This window comes from Balaenoptera borealis (genome assembly GCF_965194805.1).
Source record: "Balaenoptera borealis genome assembly, chromosome: 9".
NCBI lineage: Eukaryota > Metazoa > Chordata > Mammalia > Artiodactyla > Balaenopteridae > Balaenoptera > Balaenoptera borealis.
This window is the reverse complement of record NC_138873.1, coordinates 108,705,067-108,729,470: the sequence shown is the minus strand read 5'-3', so window position 1 is coordinate 108,729,470 and position 24,404 is coordinate 108,705,067. Positions and strand designations below refer to the sequence as shown.

The 24,404-nt window shown below is 42.1% G+C and overlaps 1 protein-coding gene across 2 annotated transcripts in view; it reads left to right on the top strand.

Moving 5' to 3' along the window:
• The window catches only part of COL9A1 (collagen type IX alpha 1 chain), a 95,470-nt gene that overhangs the window by 17,395 nt on the left and 53,671 nt on the right, over positions 1–24,404 (top strand). Inside the window, exons 5-10 of one of the 2 annotated variants that reach the window (XM_082405062.1) lie at positions 1,737–2,133; positions 15,804–15,881; positions 16,596–16,616; positions 18,752–18,826; positions 19,088–19,123; positions 19,243–19,305. In XM_082405062.1, coding sequence (XP_082261188.1) covers positions 1,737–2,133; positions 15,804–15,881; positions 16,596–16,616; positions 18,752–18,826; positions 19,088–19,123; positions 19,243–19,305 — 670 coding nt within the window. Of the gene's footprint in view, positions 1–1,736; positions 2,134–15,803; positions 15,882–16,325; positions 16,534–16,595; positions 16,617–18,751; positions 18,827–19,087; positions 19,124–19,242; positions 19,306–24,404 lie in introns of those variants that run through there. The other variant, XM_082405063.1, reaches the window with a different exon arrangement.

Sequence of the window (24,404 nt, the reverse complement as noted above, 5' to 3'; positions counted from 1 at the left end):
AATATGACAAATAGAATCTATATTAAAAACAAATATCAAAATAGATATGCTAGACATCCTTTTTCTGGGAAAATAGGATAGTAAATAGTTCTTGCATACGTTCTTTTCTTCTTTAGTTCCAAACTGAATCTTCTAAAATGTACATATTTAAACCTCCTGTACACTTGACAGACATAAAATATATTTAGCAAATTGAAAGCTTTGCAATAAGAATAATAAACATCACCAGCAATCAGTTAAAAATATGAACTGAAAATTGAATTCACCCAGTGTTATAAATAAGAACTAAAGTCATATTAGAAAATAATGACTAAAGAAGTACTTGGATGATAAAAGAATATTCAGATGAAGCTTTCACATTTTTGTTATTTTTATAAAACTAACAAAGCAATGACATTTGTTGACATAGTTGACAGCTAACTATGACAGCTAAACATTTGGGGCTGAGGAAATTTTTGGTTTAGAACTTTTCGACCCCAACAATATATTTTAATGTAACGGGCACAGTGCATATGCTAATACAATGAATTTTTATGTTATTCATATTAGTTTGTAACAAATTAAACCAGTATCCACTTAGCTATTTCTTCTTGCCTTTTCTTCTTTACACAAGAAGAGGGCTATAAAACAGGAGTCTGACCTGAAGGAAGGTTATTTGGGACTTTGGATCCTGGTCCATAACTGTTCAAACAAAATTAATTGACATCTAGTTTTCCTAGGATTTCTCCTTTGCTTAGGAATTTTTCTATGCTTATAAGGAGGAAGGTAGAAGGAAACAACCTTCAAGCCCTTGAAGGTAAAGATGTAACGGTGATGTTTACATTTACTATGTCCTGATTTTTTAAAGTTCGGTCTTCAGCTTTTAGCCTCTTGGCTTCAACAGAAGACCCAGGTAGCTGGTGCAGCTCCAGATGGCTACCTCCACAGAGATGGGGGATGCAGGAGGGACAATGAAGTCTTATGCAGCCATTTAGAGCAGTAAAGGAAGTTGCCATGATACAGATTTAACTCGCAGATTGGGGAACAACTGGGTTGGAGTAGAGAATTAATAACTGGTCACCTTTCCCTTGTCACATGTCCAGTGACAAGCAACCAGCTGCTACTTTAACACACTCTGAAGTCCTTGGAAAAGACAGACACGCTCAGCGTGAAGGGGCTTCTCATGTCTGCAAGTGACCGATTCTCAAAATACTTATGAGTCTAGGTTATACTTGGGGAGGGGAAAATCCAAGCAATTATGGAAATAACAAAAAATCCTAACATATTACGTTAAAATAAAATTTCAAGAACCCGCTTTAATTAAAGGGTGTTCTAAACTGGTAGAGCTGATTTGGATTCCAAATGATCTCTTCTCTCATTTGTGGAAGAATGTTGCCCAGAACTTTGCAAGAATGTGGTTTTGGCGGAATGTGTTTTTTGAGGTGGAATTGCTGAATAGCAGCTCTTTAGGTAGCATAAATAGTAATACTGTTGGGATTATGTGACATTTGGGAACACTCCTTAGCTATGAGGGAGGGTTTTTTTTAATGTGTATTTTAAGATGAAACATTAATGTACACGAATGAACTTCAGTGAAGGTCTTTATGAACAGTCATGAAAGAACAACTTGTACATGGTTTTTCACACTGGAGCCTTTCTGTAGGTCTAGAATCTAAAACAGCATAATTAGGAATTATGGTAATATGCTTGGGTACAGAAAACAAGGTTTATATTTACTGTCTTAAAATTTTACTCAGGCAATTATATCCCAGTGGGCTGCCTGAAGAATACTCCTTTCTAACCACTTTTCGGATGACTGGAAGCACACTTGAAAAGAACTGGAGCATTTGGCAGATTCAAGATTCCTCGGGGAAGGAGCAAGTTGGCATGAAGATTAATGGCCAAACAAAATCTGTTGCATTTTCATACAAGGGACTGGACGGAAGTCTCCAAACTGTGACCTTTTTGAATTTGCCCTCCTTGTTTGATTCCCAGTGGCATAAGATCATGATTGGCGTGGAAAGGAGCAGTGCGACTCTTTTTGTTGACTGCAACAGGATCGAGTCCTTACCTATAAAGCCAAGAGGCCAAATCGATGTCGATGGCTTTGCTGTGCTGGGAAAACTTGTGGATAATCCTCAAGTTTCTGTTCCGGTAAGTATACAACCGTACACTGTGGGAGATTAAAACAAACCCAGATTGGTGAAAATTAATACCTCAGACATCTTTAAAAATCATCCGAATATCTTAAACAATGGACAGTTATTCATCTTTAAAAGTCATTCAAGCAGTTTTGCAAAATGCCTTCAGTGCCTCTTTTGAGCAGAACACTTGCCAGATGGAATGGGGAATCAGAGCAAGTTGAGTAGACGGTTCCTCATCCTGAGGAGCTTGAGGTCTACTTGGGAGATGCTACATGCCCACCTAGAGCACCCAGAATCCTTTGAGGCAACTTGAAAGAAACCCATACTTGTGTGGTACATATTGCTTATAAATAACCAATGAGCATATTCAAAGTAAGGTTAAGATGAGTGGTGGATTCAGTTAGTGAAGAATCCCATGCTTCTCAGAAGCAATGAAACCTTGAAATGGAAGGAATTGAATTGGTAAAAAGAGGAGAAAGTATATTCTAGCTGAGAGAAAGAGCATTAAAGGAAAAAGAAGTAAGAGAGTAAGTAGGCACATTCAAAGATCTGGAGCGTGGCTGCTTTGGATGAAATGTGTATGTGAAAATGTGAGTGTGTGTGTGTGAGGGGGGTTGGTGAGGGCAGGTGAGAGGCAAGGTTAGGAAGCTGTATGGTATCTGACCCACAAGAATGAAAATCATGTAGACGGCACAATATTTCTTTATTTAGAAGTAGGTCTCGCATGACATATTATGAAACTAAAGGATTTTAGAGCTCTGTTCGTGATTTTGCTGTAGAGACCCATGAATATAAAGGTAAGGAATTATATGATGACACAATAATTGTGTCAACTAGTACCATATAGTTCTATCATTTTGAATCGTTAAACTTTCACTGAGCTATCCTTTAAAAGGATATTTCATAATATTGTTACGGGAATTTAAAAACTATATCTTACAGGGCAAGTGATCTGTTAGAAAAAACAAAAGAATTTAGAGCTCAATAAATAAACTATTGATTTCCCCCCCCACTTCTGTCTCTCGTACAGAGCTGTTAAATTGTAGTCACAGAACTCATATCATGGAGTGTAGCAGAGGTGACACAATGAGTTTGAATGGTTCCTGTGCACTCGTCCAAAGAAAGAAAGGTTATCGGGCATCTCAGTAATGGAATTGTTCAAATAACTTATTTTCAAGGGAAGAAGTGTGGTTAGTGTGAAGGATAGCGTGAAATTTCTATATTCTGTGATGGACAGGAAGCAATTTGTAACTGCCACATTACTGCTCTGACTTGTGGACACTTGAGAAAGTATGTCTGCAAATAATGAGTTATCACACCTCAAGTGGCTGGGTTAGAAAGCCAATGGGACCATCGTTGTGCCATCTTGAAATTTTGTGCAGCAAGATCTTTGCAATGGCACTGGGGTGGCTTTCAGAAAACACAACCTCTGCCATGTCTGTGTCACTTCTGGACCATAGGTGAGGGAAGGAGACCTTAGGGTATGTCCTCACTGTGATGAATCTCGGTCAAGTACTTGTATAATGGATTTACTAACTCATTGCTCTTGAAAAACATTTCAAGTCATTATAATTCTGAATTCTGCATGCTAGGATGCTATTAAGTTGACTGATGGCCAGAGCAGTAAAGTCTCAGTATTACTTCGTTATATTATAGTCTAGCCAATCATGTTACAGCTGACTGTAGGTTGTCTGCCAAGTGTAGTCTCACATCACAGTGGAGACCAGTTGGGACCAGCTATCTTCGATTTTACTCTGCCGTGTGCAGGAATGCAACTAAGGTGCCGGCAGCTGGTGTTACATTTCACTTTTGTTCCACCAAGGAGATTTTCAAAGTCAGCACACTGTCCGTGTTAAAAGGCATGAACGATTTTTTTCTTTTGTGCTGAATTCTGACTCTACCACAAGGAAACACAAAAGAGACTTGAGTCTAACATGTCATTAAAGTTCCGTATTTGATGATGTGGTTGGCGGTGGTAACAATAACTAAAATAGATCAAGGTTATAGGTCCAAAAATATCCCACTTATGTCCAAGGACAGACTGTGACAATGTCAAACTCAAACTTGTCACCAAAACATATTCCTCAATTATTACCCTGTATAAGACAAAGAAGTAGAAAACTCTATGTAATTAAATCCCATTTATGCTTTTTTAGCATCTTAATACCCCTAATATACCAATGTAAAGTTTTAAAAATACTTTTATTTCCATTAACTTACTTTATCCTTCCAACAATTTCATAAGAGAGCAAACACGGATTGGATTATCTCTATTTTTCAGTTGAAGACATGGCTTCACGTAGGTTTCTTGGCTTGTAAGAAGCAGTGTTAGGCATAAAATTTCTAATCTACCTCATTTTGTCTATGCCAACTAACTTTCCTTTGAGAAAAATAGAAACGTATGTAATAACCACATATCTTTTCTTATAAAGGATCTCATCATTCTCATTTTGGAAGGTATTTGTGATTTGCATAGATTTTTCAGAATTTACTTTGCAGGACAAATAAAATAAATTTTTTTTAAAGAAGGAAAACTGTGCAGTATAAAACATGTTCTCAGACATTGGTCCTACTTGTTATTCATTTAGTGAGCTTTTGTTTTTGTTTTTGTTTTTGATTTACTTTTTGGCTGCACTGCAAGGCATGTGGGATCTTAGTTCCCCAGCCAGGGATCAAACCCGTACCCCCTGCATTGGGAGGGCAGAGTCTTAACCACCAGACAGCCAGGGAAGTCCCTAGTGAGCTTTCAGTTTTTGCCTCTATACTGGGTGTACAGAATTAAACAAGTCACAGTTCCTGGCAGGGTGAGTGGTTGAGATAAGTAAACGATGACAATATAACATGATAAGGACCAGGAAAGTGGAGGGAGGCACAGGGAAAAGGCTCCTCACTCAGATGGGGGCAGGGAGGCATGGGAGTGAAGTCCAAGGAGGTTTCCTGTGGGAGGTGGCCTTTGAGAGGAATCCTAGGGGGAGAGGAGAGTTACCCAGGAGAAGATAAAGTCCAGTGTTCTAGGAAAAGGAACTCTCATGTGGGAATTCCCATGTCTGTGAATTCTTCCCTTTTCTAGCTTTATTAGTTTTCCGACACTGCTCCTTACTCTTCTAGACTAAGAATAGTCAAGTACTCATACAAGTCCCCAGACGAACCCAAATGCCCACGAGTTGTCCCTACGCCTTTGTTTTTATTTTGTGGCCTATGATCTCACTTTGGCTGAAATCTCAAGTTGCCATCAATTACTGAGGTGACTGTCTCTTGGAAGACTTACAGAGTGGTGAACAGTGGAATCTGTGTATTCTGAGTGGTAGAAGACGTATACTGATAGGGCACTTTTCTCTTGATTTGGAGACAGCAAGTATTCAGTATTACTTGTGAGAAATTTTAGATTAAAATGAAATGTGCTGCTAGCATGAAAGCAACAAGTAACAGTGTATTTTTCTATTTTTCTTCATGAACTCAGATTCATTCTAATCTTTGACACTCCACATTAATTAAATACTTTTTTCAGGATCAGCACTTGCTTTTCTTTAGTAAAGCAAACACCCCTTATAAAGGTATTAACAGATGTCAAAAGGTAACCCTAGGAACTGCATAATAAAGATGCAGTGGAAAACAACATTTGATGGCGCACTAACACTACGAGACTCATTTATATTGTGCTTGTTTGCGATTTCTCCCAATCTAGCCCATCTTTTGTCTCTTTCCCTTTTCTAAATTGGAAAAGGAAACCAATTTCAAGAGGTTTACATACGACTTGCAGAACAGCTGCTCCCATGCTGTACAACTCAAACACCTTCGCATCATTCGTGGTTATTTAGTGGGCTCAGAGTATTTATATTTTCCCCAAAGTACTGCTATAATACATAGCTTGATTTCAAAGCAATAAATTCCATATTTTCTATTTGCCTTTGTACCTGTATTTTAGGCTGGTGCCATTTATTCCACGGCAAAGCTCAGTTTCTTGGCAGTATACCATAAAAACGTTATTTTATGGCAGGTTCTTTATTGTTTGCTGGCAACGTGGTTGCCCAGGAGAGTTATTTGGTACAGCTCCATTAGAAAACAAAGTTAGCCCTTCTACCTTTTCAGGGATGTACACTAGGGGTTTGGGCTTGTTTGAGGGAGGATGAAAGCATATATGGCTTTACAAATACATGATTCAAACCCTTTATCTTTTTTTTTTACATTTGAATTGTTTTATTTTATATTTTTATACAGCATATTCTTATTAGTTATCCATTTTATACGTATTAATGTATACATGTCAATCCCAATCTCCCAATTCATCCCACCACCACCACCCCCGCTTTCCCCCCTTGGTGTCCATACATTTGTTCTCTACATCTGTGTCTCTATTTCTGCCTTGCAAACTGGTTCATCTGTACCATTTTTCTAGATTCCACATATATGTGTTAATATACGATATTTGTTTTTCTCTTTCTGACTTACTTCACTCTGTATGACAGTCTCTAGGTCCATCCATGTCTCTACAAATGACCCAACTTCATTCCTTTTTATGGCTGAGTAATATTCCATTGTATATATGTACCACATCTTCTTTATCCATTTGTCTGTCAATTAGCATTTAGGTTGCTTCCATGTCCTGGCTATTGTAAACAGTGCTGCAATGAACATTGGGGTGCATGTGTCTTTTTGAATTATGTTTTTCTCTGGGTATATGCCCAGTAGTGGGATTGCTGGGTCATACGGTAATTCTATTTTTAGTTTTTTAGGGAACCTCCATACTGTTCTCCACAGTGACTGTATCAATTTACATTCCCACCAACAGTGCAAGAGGAAAAACCTTTATCTTTTTACCTATGCATATTCTGAATAAACCAAGGCAGAACATGATTAATCAGACAGATATAATGCTTTTAAAAATTATATTTCAACTGTGTTGCTCTATATTATTTTTGTTAAATTCAGAGAAAATGTGAGAGCAAATATTATAGAAAGAACCAGCAAAATCCAGGATGGAGAAGTTATGTCTTTCTCTCTATCCCACAGAATTAAGTCATACTAACTTCCCAGTGTACAAAGTTTCATGAATGATAACGGAAAAGATAAATTACGAGGTTGTGATTAATATTATTTCGGGTATTTGAGAAATATTATAGGAAAGTTATGTTTTCAGTGATTTAAGAAATGCATATCTACTGTGCAAAATATCTAAACTATTGTTTGCTTATTACGTTGCTTTTGACAAGTGCTTTTTACAAATACTCTTTCACTTGGAAGTATTAAATAAATATGAAAGAAATGGTAGTGTTATCTGTACATATCCATAGAAAATACTTTTTATAACACTTTGGTGTGATTTGATCAGGTTATTTTTGAACGTTGACTGTCAGTCTTTCAGAGATAAAACCTAGCTTGCTACATCTGCTGGATCTTGCACTAGGTGGCAATAAAACAAGAAGAGCACAGAAAATAGAGCTGCTATCACAGGAGGAGCCATGATGGGGGAAGGTGCTAAGGACAACCAGAGTGAAAACTAAATGACGGCCAAACTTGCTTTTAATGGAAAATTGAATGTACGAAAATTTTATTGGCCTCAGCTGTGCCCAGACTGTTGCAATGAAAAAAAAAAATCATTGTTATTAGTATTCTATTTTTCCTAAAATGTTTACAGACTAAGATCATAAAGAAATCTTTGTTATGTAGACTGGGTGACTAGAAAGCAAGAGATTCATTCAATGACATTTTTCCTTCTCTTCACGTTAATTTCTGTATGGTTAGTTTCTTTGGTTACAACATGGTGTCCATAGAATCATGGGCTTTCAGAGCTATAGGAACTTAAGTCTATGTAGTTCCAACCTCTCAGTTTATACATGAAGAAATTAAAGCCCAGACAGGGGAAGGGGCTTGCTCTAAGTTGTAATCAAACAAGAAGACAAATACTATCAATACTTTCTTCATTATATTTCTTATCCATTTCTATGTATTCATTTATTAACACTCAGTAACTATTTACTAAACATCTGCTAAGTTATAGGCAGAAATTAAAGCTGCAATGGGGCTTACATTCCTTCTAGGGAGAGGCGATGGACACAGATGAGTAAATGAATATATTTATAGTATGCCAGGTGGTCATAACTGCTGTAGAGAAAAAAGAAGACAGTTGGAGTGCCTGGAGAGAGAGCCTCCTTGAGAAAAAAAAAAACAAAAACATGAAGGAGTCGGGGGAATTAGCAGGTATATACTATCTGGGGGAGGAGGATTCCACAAAGAGAGAGTGAATTAAAGGGACTGTGTTAGTGTTGTCGGCTGTCTTTGAGGAAAGCATGGAGACCAGTGTAGCTGGGATGAGACGGAGAGAAGCAGGCTCTGAGGCTGGAGAGGGACCATGATGTGAAGGTGAGCGACACTGTCAACATGCTGGCTTTCCTGCCATGTGTGAGATAGAAAGCTATGAGATAGTTGGGCTAGATAAACAACATGCTCTCTTCTTCTTAAAGCATCTCTTTGGTTGAGTTTTGACAGTATATTGGAGGGGGAGATAAGGACAGAGCATTTAGGAGCATCTTAAGAGGAGATCTTTTTTTTTTTTTGAAGTATAATTGATTTGCAATATTGCATTAGTTTCAGGTGTACAGCGTAATGATGATTCAGTCTTTTTTCAGATTATATTCCATTATAGGTTATTGTAAGATATTGGGTATAGTTCCCTGTGCTATACAGTAAATCCTTGTTGCTTATGTATTTTATGTATAGTAGTTTGTATCTGTTAATCCCATACTCCTAATTTGTGCCTCCTTTCCTCCTTCTCCCCTTTGGTAATCATAAGTTTGTTTTCTATGTCTTTGAGTCTGTTTCTGTTCTGTATATAGCTTCATTTGTATTATTTTTTAGATTCCACATAAGAGTTATGTCATATAATATATATTTGTCTGTCTCTGTCTGGCTAACTTCAGTTAGTATGACAATCTCTAGGTCCATCCATGTTGCTGCAAATGGCAAAATTTCATTTTTTTAAAGACTGAGTGATATTCCATTGTATATATGTACCATATCTTCTTTGTCTAGTCATCTGTTGATGGACATTTGGGTTGCTTCTATGTCTTGGCTATTGTAAACAGTGCTGCTAGGAACATTGGGGTGCATGTGTTTTTTCAAATTAGGGTTTTCATTTTTTTCTGGATATATACCCAGGAGTGGGATCGCTGGATCATATGGTAGGTTTTATTTTTGTTTTTTAAAGGAACCTCCATACTGTTTTCCCTAGTGGTTGCATCAGTTTACAGTCCCACCAACAGCGTAGGAGGGTTCCCTTTTCTCCACACCCTCTCCAGCATATATTACTTGTAGACTTTTTGATGGTAGCCATTCTGACCAGTGTGAAGTGATAGCTCATTGTAGTTTTGATTTGCATTTCCTCGAATAATTAGTGATATTGAGCTTCTTTTCATGTGCTTATTGGCCATCTGTATGTCTTCTTTGGAAAAATGCCTATTTAGGTCTTCTGCCCATTTTTCAATTGCATTGTTTGTTTTTTCCATACTGTATTGAGTTATATGAACTGTTTGTATATTTTGGATATCAATCCCTTGTCATTTGCATTCTTTGACAATGTTGTTTCCCATTCTGTAGGTTGTCTTTTTGTTTTGTTGATGGTTTCCTTTGCTGTACAAAAGGTTTTAAGTTTGATTAGGTCCCATTTGTTTATTTTTGCTTTTATTTCTTTTGCCTTGGGAGACTGTTCTAAGAAAATACTGTTATGATTTATGTCAAAGAATGTTTTGCCTATGTTCTCTTCTAGGAGCTTCATGGTATCATGCCTTATATTTAGGTCTTTAAGCCATTCTGAGTCTATTTTTGTGTATGGTGTGAGGGTGTGTTCTAATTTCACTGATTTACATGTAGCTGTCCAGCTTCCCCAGCACCACTTGTTGAAGAGACTGTCTTTTCTCCACTGTATATTCTTGCTTTCCTTGTCATAGATTAATTGACCATTAATTGGTTTATTTCTGGGCTCTCTATTCTGTTCCATTGATCTATGTGTCTGTTTTTGTGCTGATACTGTACCACACTGTTTTGATTACTGTAGCTTTGTAGTATAGTCTGAAGTCTGGAAGGGTTATATCTCCAACTTTGTTCTTTTTTCTCAAGACTGACTTGGCAATTCTGTGTCTTTAATGGTTCCATATAAATTTTAGGATTATTTGTTTTAGTGCTGTGTAAAATGTGATGGGTATTTTGATAGGGATTGCATTAAATATGTAGATTGCTTTGGGTATTATGGCCATTTTAACAATATCAATTCTCCCAATCCAAGAGCATGGGATGTCTTTCCATTTCTTTGTATCATCTTCAATTTCCTTCATCAATGTTTCATAGTTTTCAGAGTATAGATCTTTCACCTTCTTGATTAAGTTTATTCTTAGGTATTTTATTCTTTTGATGCAATTTTAAACAGGATTTTTTTCTCTTTCTGATATTTCATTATTAATGTAAAGAAACACAACAGATTTCTGTATATTAATCTTGTATCCTGCTACATTGCTGAATTCATTTATTAGTTCTAATAGTTTTGTGTAGAGACTTTACGGTTCTCTATACAGAGTATCATGTCCTCTGCAAATAGTGACAGTTTTACCTCTTCCCTTCCAAATTAGATACACTTTATTTCTTTTTCTTGTTTGATTGCTGTGGCTAGGACTTACAATACTATGTTGAATAAAAGTGGCAAGAGTGGACATCCTTGTCTTGCTCCTGAATTTAGCAGGAAGGCTTTCAGCTTTTCACTGTTGAGCATTATGTTGGCTGTGGTTTGTCATAAATGGCCTTTATTATGTTGAGATATGTTCCCTCTATACCCAGCTTGGTGAGCATTTTTATCATGAATGGATGCTGAATTTTGTCAAGTGCTTTTTCTGCATCTGTTGAGATGATCGTGTGATTTGTATCCTTTGTTTTCTTAATGTAGTGTATCACATTGATTGATTTGTGTATGTTGAACCATCCTTGTGACACTGGAATGACTCCAACTTGATCATGGTGTCTGATTCTTTTTATGTATTGTTGGATTTGGTTTGTTAATTATTTTGTTGAGGATTTTTGCATCTATATTCATCAAAGATATTGGCCTGTAATTTTCTTTTTTCGTAGTGTCTTTGTCTGGTTTTGGTATCAGGGTGATGGTGGCCTCATAGAATGAATTTGGGAGTGTTCCCCCCTCTTCAATTTTTGGGAATAGTTTGAGAAGGATAGGTATAAGTTCTTCTTTGTATGTTTGGTAGAATTCCCCAGTGAAGACATCTGGTCCTGGACTTTTGTTTGTAAAGATTTGTTTTAAATTACAAATTCTATTTCACTTCTAGTGATCAGTTTGTTCAAATTATCTGTTTCTTCTTGACCTGGTTTTGTCAGTCTGTATGTTTCTGGAAACTTGTTCATTTATTCTAGGTTCAATTTGTTGGTGTTATTGTCACCTTCTCTCTTCAGAACTCTATCCTTCAACCTCCCCATCTCTGTTTATGAAAACCTTAAATGCCTTCAGGTCCCTCCTTATGTATTCCATGTTATATGATCCCCTTGTTGATGACCTTAGCCAGAAATATATCTTTCTCATCTCAACTGCTGTCGTATTTATTTTCAAAAACATTTTTCAGCTTAGATACTGTCCTATACACTAAACATTTTTGTGTCTTCCATACTGTCTTTCTTGAAGCACATGAATGTGCTCTATAAAGATATGCTGACTTAAAACATGAGTAAATGACTAGTTGCCAGTCTGTTAACTCCAAGTCCACTGCTTTCCCCTTTCACCATTCTGCCTCTGCCTTTGGTGTGATTTGGATGAGTGTTGCCCACTCATATTTAACCACATTCTTAGCACTAAGTCTGGAACTTCATGGCCTAGTCTACACAAAGTTAGGGGAATTTCTGATTTTGTTGCAGCTCAGAGCCTCCTGCTCAGCTACCAGGAAGCTTCACCTAGAGGAGGTCCCTTATGATGGTAGAAAACAACATATTATCATAAACTGAAAAGAAGCATGAGATCTGTGAATTCAAGTATTTCTTTAAATCTTTGTTGCTACTGACTAGACAAAAAGCTTAATGAATCACCTCTCCTATCAAAGAATCTATCTTTGAAGAACTAGTTTTTAGGCAATGTATATAAAATTTAATCATAATTCAGTTTGCAAAAAATTAAGCTTTGTGCCATTCTCCTTAATATAGAGTCAAGTTCCATAGTTTGTCATTAAATTTCTCTCTCGGAGGAAAAGGTAGTTGTCTGCTATTAGTTTTTGTTTAGTTCTTCTGAATGGCTTAAGTACCTTATTAATATTTGTCAATAACCTAGCAAAGTAAGTAGAAATCTCTAGCCCTATTAAAAGAGTAGAGAGTTGGGGCCAAAATTCCTTGGTTTAATGTGTTGTCAGCTGGACCCTACTCTAGCTTAGGGGATAGAATTATACCTTAGAGTCCTATTGAAAAGAATTGGATAATGATGAATCTAGGCAGATGTAAGACAACTTATACTCACACAACTCAGTTTGCCTTGAAACAATGCAGAGGTATTTTACGTTGAGAAATATGGATTGTCCTAGGGCCTTTTATGTTCTGCTTAACAGATTAAAAAAAAAACTTTTTACTTTTTACTTCTCTACTTGTATTTTTTTTTCGTGTCACATCCTGTAAGCCCATTATGGGGAGGAGAATATCTGGTTCCTGTAGAATATTTCCTTAGTGCTTGGCTTATATTGGGACTTGAAAAATGTTTGCTGACAGACTAAATTAAAACATTAGTCACATATGTTTTGTCCATGGGTATTCAAAGTGAAGAATGATTCCAGGTATGAAAATGAGAGATGTGTGGAAATCAGCATTTTAGATGTATAACGAGAGTGACTTTTACCAGGGAACTCTGCCAATCTTTCTTCAAAATAATTAGCATGGAAATTGGAATTCATATTGTATGCCCCCAAACGGTTGTTGTATAGATGATTATTAGTGCATAGGTGGTGTTTATGTGGAAGCACAGATGTGTTCAGAAACCTCTGATCTGGGTGACACTCTGTCACAACCCAGCCTGTATTCACAGGTGAATTCCATTCCATTCCCCCTTATCCTGCACCACAACTGCATCGTGCGTACTTACGCAGGTGTTCCCATTTATCCAGACAGAATTACATTTTTGAGAAAATAGCTTAATGAATTACTTTGCATTTGCAATAAGTAACTTTAATGAACTATCTAAATAAAGGATATAGGTTTCCTGGTTAGCCATATAATTAAAATTTCTCAAGGCGGTTAAGTTATGAATTATTTTTGAGAATCAAAGAATCACCCACATACAATGCATGCCTAGTTTGATATCAATTCACAAATGACTTAGTGAATAACATTGTATGAGTGGTCTCTTTTATTTTGAGAGTTAGGGAGGGGGAGACACTTTTTCTTATTCTGGTAAAACTTTTATCTGGTCATTGAGGAAAAAAAATCACATTTCCTATGTGATATTTTGTCATACACATGAATATGTAACTGCATATAGAAACAGCTGCCAGTTTTGGGAGGAAGAGTAGAAATTTTGCTTCTGGATCTGTTTCTATAACAAGCATGCAAGTAGGGTAAGTTTTGAATTCTTATGAAAATGTATTAGTCTAGTTCTGAAGTTTTCTAGTATATGTAGGAAGTAAGTTTATGCAGTTTTAATTTCTAGGTCTGTCTTCTTTTCTATTCATCTTTAATACAAATGTTCAATCACCACATGCGTGGGTTACCTGCTTAGAAAATCATGATTCATTCTGGAGAGATGTTGCGTTCTCCAAGGAGGCTGACTGAGATAGCAGAGAAAGTCCTTATTTTAGAGTCAGGAACATTTGGAATGCCAGCTCTGACGTTTACTAGCTGTGTGACCTGGCAAATGATTTAACCCCTCTGAGCCCCTTTACCCATGTGTGACTGGCCTCCAAGAGATGTTGGGGGCATGCCAGGTATTTAGTAGTCATTAAGGAAAAGGTTGTTCCATTCTTTCATCTTCCTTTTACAATTTCCTCTGCAGGTTGGAACAGAACCAAGATAAAATCCCTCCCAAGCAAACAAGACTATTCTGATGAAAAACAAAGTGTTTGATTAAAGTGATTTCCTTAGCTGCAAGCTATTGTGTGGTTTGGAAAGCAGTTCTTTTGTAGGATGTCAATATGCTGTTGTTAAATAATTCACACCAAGAACACAGAGATCAGCATAGTTTTCATACAATTTGTAGATAACTTTCCATCCTAAAATATGTCTTGATTTAGCTGCTCACTTTCTTTTCATCCCACTTAATTCGTTTTTCCAGTGTCCACATTTTCTGGAGAAAAGGCATAGTAGGGTTGAGGGAAACAAGAAAAATGGAGCAAGAGGAGAATTCCAGGGCAGTTAGCATCATGTGAGAAGGGGCACCAATGCAGGAATGTCAAAGCTTGATGTCTTATTTTCACCCCTTTATAAAATGTAAAACCTCCTTTTGGTTAACTTTCCCTTCCTCTGTGGGGAGAAGGAAAGGACTTCATCTTTCATTCCTTCCAACTTTGATCTTCCATCCAGTAACTTCAACTCTGGATGCTTCTGTAACAATGGGAAAAATGTGTCTAACTTAATTCTAGATCCAGTAGATGGAGTCATTTTGGCAGGAGGCATGGAGTGCAAATCACCATTGGATGAAAGAAAAGAGATTACCTTATGTTAAGTTACCTTATATTTAAATGACATTATGTTTAGATTTGGGAACTGGACATTTGCATAATGCCAGGAGAATCAACTGACCAAGAAACATGGATCCAAATAGAAATGCCTGGCAAGGAACTTCCCCACTGAAGAGGGGCCAGAGTGGCACGTGGTGGCACACCTTTTTTTTTTTTTTTTTTTTTTTAACCTTCTCACCTGAGGCTTTCAGATTCAGACCTGGCCACTCTTCCTTCATTCTATTTCTCTCCTGTTCAGCTCTTCTTTCTCCCTTAACACCTGCTAAAAGGTAAGAAGTTGTCAAGCCACACCTGACTTTAAATTGTCTAGGAATATTATATCTCTTCAACCAATGAATTAGTTAAACTGAAATATTTTTTATTATCTTGTTTTTTCCCGAGTCCTAAATTTCTCTCATTCCCTCCACTTCCAGACCTTCCTATTTCCATTTTAAGCTGTGACACTCTGTGGCAAATGTCTAGCACGCATACTCTCCCAGGACCCAATTTTCCTTTCTCTACTTTATTCCTGGTGCCGCCTCTTTTGCCGCCTCTGTTTCTAATCTTTTCCCGTGTGAAGTGTTACTGCATATGTCCTCTGGGATCCCATCCAGACTCTGACACTTATTGGCTTGTGCCTAGGACAGTTTCCTGTTCTCTCTGAGACTCATTTTAACAGAATCTACCTCTTGAACGTTGTGATGAGGACAGAGATAGAAATTCAGTGCCAGTGGTGGGTTTCCTGCCTAGGGCTGTGCTGGAGCAATGCAGAGCTAAAGTCATCTACATCCAATGATAGGAGAAAAGTGGGAAGGGTTTGCAGCCCATTTCCATTGGAAAAAAATGGTATTCAGGAACAAGAGTCCTGGTCCGCTGAGATCAACCAGTTCAAGTTGGCGACCAGACACTTAACAATTGGACCACACTTACAAACTCATCTCCTTTTTAAACGACCTACTTCTGTGCTCCAAAAAGACCTGAACTGGCTGCTGTCTTTCCCCAGTTTGAACTTCAGTGGATGCTGATCCATTGTGACCCGCTGCGACCCAGGAGAGAAACTTGCCACGAGCTTCCAACCAGGGTAACCGTGAGTCCCTGGACCACCTGCAAAGGCCACTTCCACCCAGCGTAGCTCCCGCCACCTCCTCAAAATCCCCCCCTCCCCACTCTCTTTCCCTAAAGAATCCAGGCTTTGCAGCCCAGACCAGATAGACAGTAAGGAAGCCCCGGTCCCACCCACAGCTGGGCGGGTAGAAACCACCTTGGGGCGGGGGTGTCTGTTTCTACCTTGGGTGGCTTACGACCCCCCCCTCCTCCCCTCGCAAACATCTCCGCAAGAACACTGCCGGTCGCAGCCTTCAGTGGCACGCAGGCCATCGCCTTGGCTCCTAGGACAGCAGGATGCCGCCCTGGGGCGGGAGGGGCGCGGGCAGAACCGGCCTGAGCGGCCGCGGGGAAGGGGTTAAAAGGGACTGTTGTCATTCTATCCGTCCTCCCGGCCCCGCAAGCTCTCCTCCAATCCCCAGGACCCTCTCCGGGGCCACTCGCAAACAGGAGGAACTTACGCCTCTCTGTCTGGGGGCGCTCTTTGCGGGGACAAGGGCCACCGTGCGCGCGTGGAGGGCGGGCCCGGGGATCAGCGGCGCGCGGCGGGGATGGCCTGGACGACGCGGGCCCGCGGGGCCCTCGGGCTGGGACTGCTGCTGTCGGGGCTCTGCCTGTGCGCGGCTCAAGTAAGTTGCGCGCGGGTTTAGGGGGACGCCTTCCCACTGTCTCCCCATCTTTTCTTCTCCAGCCCAGCCAGACCACCGACCTGGTAAGCCAGGGGGCGCAGCCGTCGGGGGAGCCGCGGGGAAGGTGCCGAGCATCCCGTGGGCTGCCGGGCCCCGCATCCTGCGGCGAGCACGGTGGGAGGCGGGGGCCCTAGGTGACCCCTACGGTCCCGGAAAGGGCGCCCCCTCGCCCACCGGGCCCCCATACTGCAGGCTCAGGCGGTGGAGGCCGGCGGAGGCTGGAGGCCGGGGTTTAATTTTCAGCCTGACTGCTCCTCCCCCGTTCCCCTCCCCCCTCCTCCCCTCCCTCCTCCTCCCCTCCCCCCTCCTCCCCTCCTCCCCTCCCCTCTCCTCCCCTCCCCTCTCCTCCCCTCCCCTCTCCTCCCCTTCCCCTCCCCTCCCCTCCCCCCTCCTCCCCTCCCCCCTCCTCCCCTCCCCCCTCCTCCCCTCCTCCCCTCCCCTCTCCTCCCCTCCCCTCTCCTCCCCTCCCCTCTCCTCCCCTTCCCCTCCCCTTCCCCTCCCCTCCCCTCCCCCTCCTCCCCTCCTCCCCTCCCCTCTCCTCCCCTTCCCCTCTCCTCCCCTCTCCCCACCTTCCCCTCCCCATTCCCCTCCCCTCTCCTCCCCTCTCCTCACCTTCCCCTCCCCATTCCCCTCCCCTCTCCTCCCCTCTCCTCCCCTCCCTCCTCCTCCCCTCCCCCCTCCTCCCCTCCCCCCTCCTCCCCTCCTCCCCTCCCCTCTCCTCCCCTCCCCTCTCCTCCCCTCCCCTCCCCTCTCCTCACCTTCCCCTCCCCTCTCCTCACCTTCCCCTCCCCATTCCCCTCCCCTCTCCTCCCCTCTCCTCCCCTCCCTCCTCCTCCCCTCCCCCCTCCTCCCCTCCCCCCTCCTCCCCTCCTCCCCTCCCCTCTCCTCCCCTCCCCTCTCCTCCCCTCCCCTCCCCTCTCCTCACCTTCCCCTCCCCTCTCCTCACCTTCCCCTCCCCATTCCCCTCCCCTCTCCTCCCCTCTCCTCCCCTCCCCTCCCCTCTCCTCACCTTCCCCTCCCCTCTCCTCACCTTCCCCTCCCCATTCCCCTCCCCCTCTCCTCCCCCCTCCCCTCCCCCCTCCTGGCGCGGTCCAGGGCAGCCCGGCGGGAGTAGGCGGGGTTCCAGCAAACTTTGCATCCCTCCCGCTGTGCCCGCCGGTCGGGGTGGACCCGCGGCCCGGACTCGCCTCGAAATTTCGGCAGCTTCCCGAAGGCTCGGCGTCTCCTCCCTCCGCCCAGGACAGGACCCCTCGGGGGCAGGGGAGCCAGAGCCGTTTGAGGTTTCACTTACAAAGACCCCATTGTAACCTGTCTGGTCACCGGAGTTTAGAAAAACCAAGTTTTCCTTGATGAAAGAAGCTTTTTTCTTTCTTTCTTTTTTCAAATTTAGAAGAGAGAGAGAGAGAGAGAAAAAAAATCTCCCATTCCCTAAGCAAGGTGTGCAAACTATTTCAGAGGCCAGCCTTCCCTCTAACACCATCAAAGCTGAGCTGCTTGCAGCCGATAAAAGGGGTCACCCCCTAGGGTCAGCCTGAAATTTAGGGTGTTTCTGAAGCGAGGTGCCCAGACCTCCTGCAAGAGGATCGCTGCAGGCGGATCTGAGAGGAGGCCAGGCGCTCGCTGGGTCTCACCGCTTCTCCGCCCCATCCTCCCTTGTCTGTCCCTGAGAGGATTCCCCCAGCTCTCTCCTGAGCACAGGAAGGTCTACAGAATGACACTGTGGTTGATCTGGGCGGGCGCGCCTCCGCTCCCACCTGTTCAACTTTGGCCAAAACACTGACCCGCAATCACCGATTAAATCGAGGTATTTATTCAGTGACCACCATCTTCAAGATCGAGTCCCTCGAGGAAGAGGCCCCCTCTTCCTCACAAGCCCCCTTCGGTTGAGTGCTCTGTAGACGTGAGGACTCCACCCTGGGGGCCTGGGTTGTGCTCTGACCTCACTGTCAGCCTCATTGGGAACCTTGAGGAGGGGAAGAAGTTCCCTTGGAAGTTCGATCGCCGCGTGTTATGCTGGGTTCAAACCCCGGCCTCTGCAGGGCAGTGTCTTTACCGGGCCGCGCCGGGGGGGGGGGGGGGGGGGGGCCTCGGGCCCTGGTGCCCAGTTTCGCGTCGTTGCCCCACGTGCTGCACTAACCCGTGTGCGCTCTCTTGTCAGAGGGGCCCCCCGGGTGAGCAGGGTCCTCCAGGGCCGCCGGGCCCCCCTGGAGTCCCGGGCATCGATGGCATCGACGTAAGTGTCACCTTCCCCCAGCGGCTCGGGTGGGTTCTTTGAGAGCGCCCGGAGCCCCCCACGCAAAGGCGGGATGGGACGTGGGTGAGCCTGGGAGCCTGGGAATTTCGGAGGGAGGAGGTCACGTGTCCTGTGGCCCCGGTTGGTCACGGGCCAGCAGCGTTTAGCCCGTCCCCGTCCCCGATTCGTGAGGGGTTCTCCCGGAGGGGTCCCCAGCGCCCCCCTCTCACGGACTGCTCTCCCTTTCCTCCCGTCCTCCAGGGTGACCGAGGTCCGAAGGGTCCCCCGGGCCCCCCGGTAAGTGGATCAGCGCCTTGGCCCTCCACGTCCTTCCTTCCGACCTGGTCTGCAGCCACGTGCGTCAGAAGAGTCTCAACTTTGCCCCCTTTTCTCTCCTTTTTTCTCTCCCTGCCCAGGGCCCCCCGGGAGAGCCGGGAAAGCCGGGAGCTCCGGGCAAGCCTGGCACGCCGGGCGCAGACGTGAGTAGTGGGAACTGGGGGCGCGCAGCCGGGCGCAAGGCGTGTGTGCGTGTGTGCGTGTGTGTGTGTGCGTGTGTGCGTGTGTGCGTGTGCGTGTGTGCGTGTAGAGAGGCGCAGGCTGCAGGGGTGGGGGTGGCCGTGGTCCCAGCTGCAGCAGGGCTGTGGCCCTGAACTTGGCCTTGCGCGCGGGCTTGGCACGGACGTGGCCGTTTCTGCGCACGGGTCTGCGAGGGTGGAGGCTCCGCGCAGCTCCCTGGGGAGAGCACGCAGCGCTGGCATTTCCTGCTCTCGGAAAACATAGGTGGGTACCGGTTCCTGCCTCTAACCGTCCACTGCCCTGCTCACCCGGTGCCGGGGAGGAAGGATCCGACTGGCCTCTGCAGGGGCTTCCCAGCAAGCCGTCTCTGCCCTTGCCTTCTGCCACCCCCTAAATGCATTTAGAAAGAGAACCTGCAGGGGAAGGTTCTTGGGGTTCTCCTCCTAAATCTCAAGGAAAAGAGAAGAGAAAGATGCTCTTGAGAGGAGGGTCTGAAGCGAGGGGGGATGGGTGGGAGCAGGGCTGGGGCAGGGAACTGGTCAGTACGCGTGGCACAGGAAATTCAAAACTAGTCCTCTCTCTTTCCACGGGTGTTTTCTTGGCTGACATCACTCCCAGAAATAAGCTGACTAGGGTTGCTTGAAGACCGGGAACCAGCAACCTCTCCCCAACCTACCCACCAGCACACCTGCCTTCCCCCCATCGGAAGGACTCTCAGATACTGTGTGATAAACCTAACACTAAGTAACATTTCTTCAGAGTAAAAGGACTTCAGGCCTCTCGGCTTCTCTGTCCGTACACTGGACTAATATTTATTGAGGTCTCACTGCAGGCCACCCCTTGACTTTGCCGCTGGATATGAAGTGAAGTAAGATCCGGCACCTGCTCTCAGAGAACAGACAGGGCTGGGTCCCTCAAGTTATCCTTCAAGTTACCATTTCATGTGGTTTCCCCAAACTAAGGACTTTTCTAAATCAAAAAAAGCACCCGAAAACGTATGATTATAGATTCCGAGAACTTTTGACTGGAGTTTAAGACAGAGCCTTCATTTTGAGAAAAAGAAAAACCAAACAGCTAGATGTTAGTGGTTATTAAGATGTGCTTTCTTTATCAAGATTAGCATGATGAAAATATTTGTCTATGCTATTCATTGCCTTAGGAGATATTGACTTTGTTTTATGCTTCAAAGGCCCTAGTTTGAACTTTCTATGTATGCAAAGTGGCAGTGCATGAGGTTCCCAGGGACTAATATCTGGATAATGTGAAGTGAATATCAGCCTAATATTTGTATAATACAAACTGAAATTATATAACTTGTTGGCTATCAAGCTTTTCTTTGAAACTCCGTGAATTACTTATGACACATTATAACAAAAAAGTCTGATAAATACAAGGCCACTAAGTAAACCAGTAGCCCAATATAGGTTGGATTTATTTCTGCATTCCTTTGAAACGTGGACCTTGTTTTATGTGAAAAGAAAATTGATGATTAAATGACTATCATTATTATTGATTTTTGTGGTGGTTGAAGCATAAACCAATGACCTGAAGTCTTGTCTCACTATTGAGTTGCCATAATTTCAGACAGAGGACTAGAATTATCTGTGTCCCAATTCCATGGTGCTTTTGTAGCAGGCGCAACAAATTCTTCTTTACCTGTAAAGAAGAATAAAGACAATGCCTGGTTTTGCTTTATAAAGTAATTTCCACACTTAAACAGAAACTTGGGATAAATAAATGAAAGTTCTTCAAAATCTTCAGAAGTACAATGTAAATAACACTTACAAATAGTTTTTTTTTTCTTTGTCTATAGTTGCAGTACCACAGTGCAGATTTCCAAATCAGATTTCCAAAGTTGAAAAGTGTAAAATAGTAAGGTTTCTTATATCATAGAACTTTGACCCTGGAAGGTCCTCAGGGAGAAACTGATGAGGGCATTGAATCAATCTTCTGGAATTGCAAAGGAAAGCAAGAGAAAAAGAAAAAGAGAAAGGAAAGAGAGATAAAGTAAGAAATTTATGTATGCGCCAGTATTTTGGGCATTTTTAGAACTGAGCAAAAAATTAACTTTACTAATTTGCATTTGAGTAGAACTTTTTTTTCAAATGCAGTCACAAACATTATTTCCTTTAACTTTACAATAAGCTGGAAAGTAGATTTGGCTAATATTATTCTTCACAGATAAGGACACTGAATAATTATGAGGACGAGTAGTTCCCCCAGGGGCCCAGGGTTATTCAGTGGCTAAGATGGTGAAAGAAACCAGATTTCTTGATTTTTAGAGTCACTTTCTTTCCAGATAGCTTTGCCTCATGCAGATATGAATGAGGTTCTTAAATAGATGAATATTTGGAGAAAATAGGGAGAAGAAGAATGATAGTGAATTTTTGTTATCTGAATTACCAACCAAGAAATATGATATTAAAAATTCAACGGATAGTAAAAATATTTTAATTGATATTTTATAATTACTTGTAAATATTGGTATAAATTTCATGTTCCCCAAATTTTGAAATGGAGCCACATGCAACTTCCAAAATCCTGACCTGAAAAGTTTTTTTATTCCACTCTTTTGACACATTTGACATTTTAAACAGACCTTTTACCCTAAGTTGAGAATAGACCTTGAGACTAATGAAATACCAGAAACTGGATCAGAGTTTGCTGTTTGTCTCTGGGCTTGAGAGCTAAGTAAGTGGGAAAGCGTAAGTTATCTTTCTTGGTAGGTGAACCTAAGTGTAGTGGTGGGACCTGAACCCTCCAACCTTGGTTCATTGCAAAGCTGTATTTTTTGGTAATGTTAACAAATGGTTAATCAGATGGTGTTTGGAAGGATCTGAAAGGAACATGGCTTAAAGGTAATTATCCTGAATCAAGTGGATTCTTGACAGAAAATGTAAGCGAGTCATGGCAGCTAGTCTTGTAGGATTATGTGTTAGGTCTCTTGAGCTGAGTGGTTGGAATGTTGGAAGGAAATTACTGTTGATGGCTGGTGTGCTTTGCCAGGCAGCAGCAGGAAATTTCAGAACACAGTTGGCTTTAATATCACCCCGTATAGAACTTTATCTTCATAAGCATTCACATGAAAGCAATTCTTTCTGCCACTGGCGATATTTTCCTCTAGTCATTTCTTTGACAAATAAGAATGATTGCAAGTTGGAGTTGTATGCGTGCATCTGTAAATGTAAGTTGTAGGAGATTTATGTACATACATATAAAATCCCTCCTTTCCTGCTAAGACTTTAGTAAGTTGATTCTTTCCCCTTATAGACATGTAAAATTAAAGAGGTCAGAGCTTGGTTGGAAGCTCTGCTCCCAAAGGACAACTGTGCTGTTATCATTCATCACTTATATTCTTATAGGCACTTTTGCTGTGGCATGCTTAGTGAGCTCTGTAAAGTAGTATTTTGTTTTTCATTCGTATAGCATCCATCTCAGATACAGAGAAGAGGAATTAGAATGAAGTACAGGAATTAGAGTTAAGCCATGCTACTTTTTACAGGAAAGAGGTTAGAACATCCTCTGAATGTATACAGCTATCATCCCTGATAGATGTTATATGATTAGGATAGTGAGTCATAAAGAAACTACTCTGAAAGATCAGTGTAAGTGGAAATAGTCAGGCAGCAAAAAAAATGTGAGGGGGGCCGTGAAGCACAGTGCCTGTGGTTAATACGTAGATTTTTTTGCTTGTTTATTTGCAGAACCCCTTCTGAATGAGGTTTTAAGCTCCCAGAGGGCAGGAGACATCACTTCATGTGAACTCTTCATTAGCATCTAGTGTAGTCTGACCACACAATAATGCTGATAATAAGAACAGCTAACATTAACTCAGTGTCCGCTCTGTTGTAAACACTCTGTGTGTAATACCCCAGTGAATGTTCAAAATTACCATATGAGGTAGATATTAACATTATACCTATTTTACAGATTAGGAAACTGAGGCTGCATACAGTTGAGCAACTTGCCCATGGTTGCACAGGAATTAAGTGCCAGAGTCGGGATTTGAACCAAAAGTAAAGATGATGTGGAAGGACAGGTGTGAAATGCCTCCACCCAACAGGCTAACCCAAATTAATTTATTCAGTAGTCGTGTACTGAGTGTGTGTTAGATGTCGGGACAATGTGCTAGGATTGTAATGGACGCAGTCCTGTCCTCATGGAGCTTATGCTTTTCTACATGGCTAGTTCATAAAAGAGTTCACTGGATCATCGGACACCAGAATGTATTTTCATTAATTCAAAGAGCCTCCTAGTGATTAGACATAGTTTATCATGTCTTATGGAAGACAGTATAAATAAGAAGTGACTGGAGGCAGCCTCCAGGGTATCTAGCCATTCTGCTTCCTTATTATGGAGCTGAAGTTCTACCATATACAGTAGCTACTGTCCTCCAACCTTGTCAGTTATTTCAATCACTGAGTGAAGATGGTTAGCTGGCTGTGTGTGTGGGAATTGACCAGGATTGGTCTTGGAGGGTATATGCATAGAGTGGACATTAGACGCCCCATTCGTCAGACATGCCCTGAGGTTTATAAAACCCATGTGCCATATGTGTTACCAGAGTGCCCCTGCAGGAATGGTTTGTTTGCTGAAATACAAAAGCCAATGTTCCGTTACCATAGGTGCTCAGCAACTAAGATGCTGGGGCCTGTTCCCAAGTTACAGCGTTACAGTTATACTGGGGAGATTGAAAATCTAAGTCTGTCAGAAACTCTTCCGTGTGTGTTTAATAACTTTATTCTTTGCTAAATTTCCAGTAATTAACATTTTCAACTCATTCTTTTCTACTTCCTTTGATTCACTCTTTGGAGTTATGAGGGAAATTAATTGATGTAGAGGAATGTAAAAGTGGTGATCAGTGAAATAGTTTTCTATATAAGCTACATGACTGCATTTTCTTGATATTTATGCAGACTATGACAGATTAAATATAGATTTTGGTGATTATTTTTAAGTAGTGCTTTCATATTTTCAAGGAATCCATTCCTCAATTAATGTCATTATAGTCTTTTTCAAAATCTTGATAATGTATAGGTTTTATAAGGTATTTATATTGTAT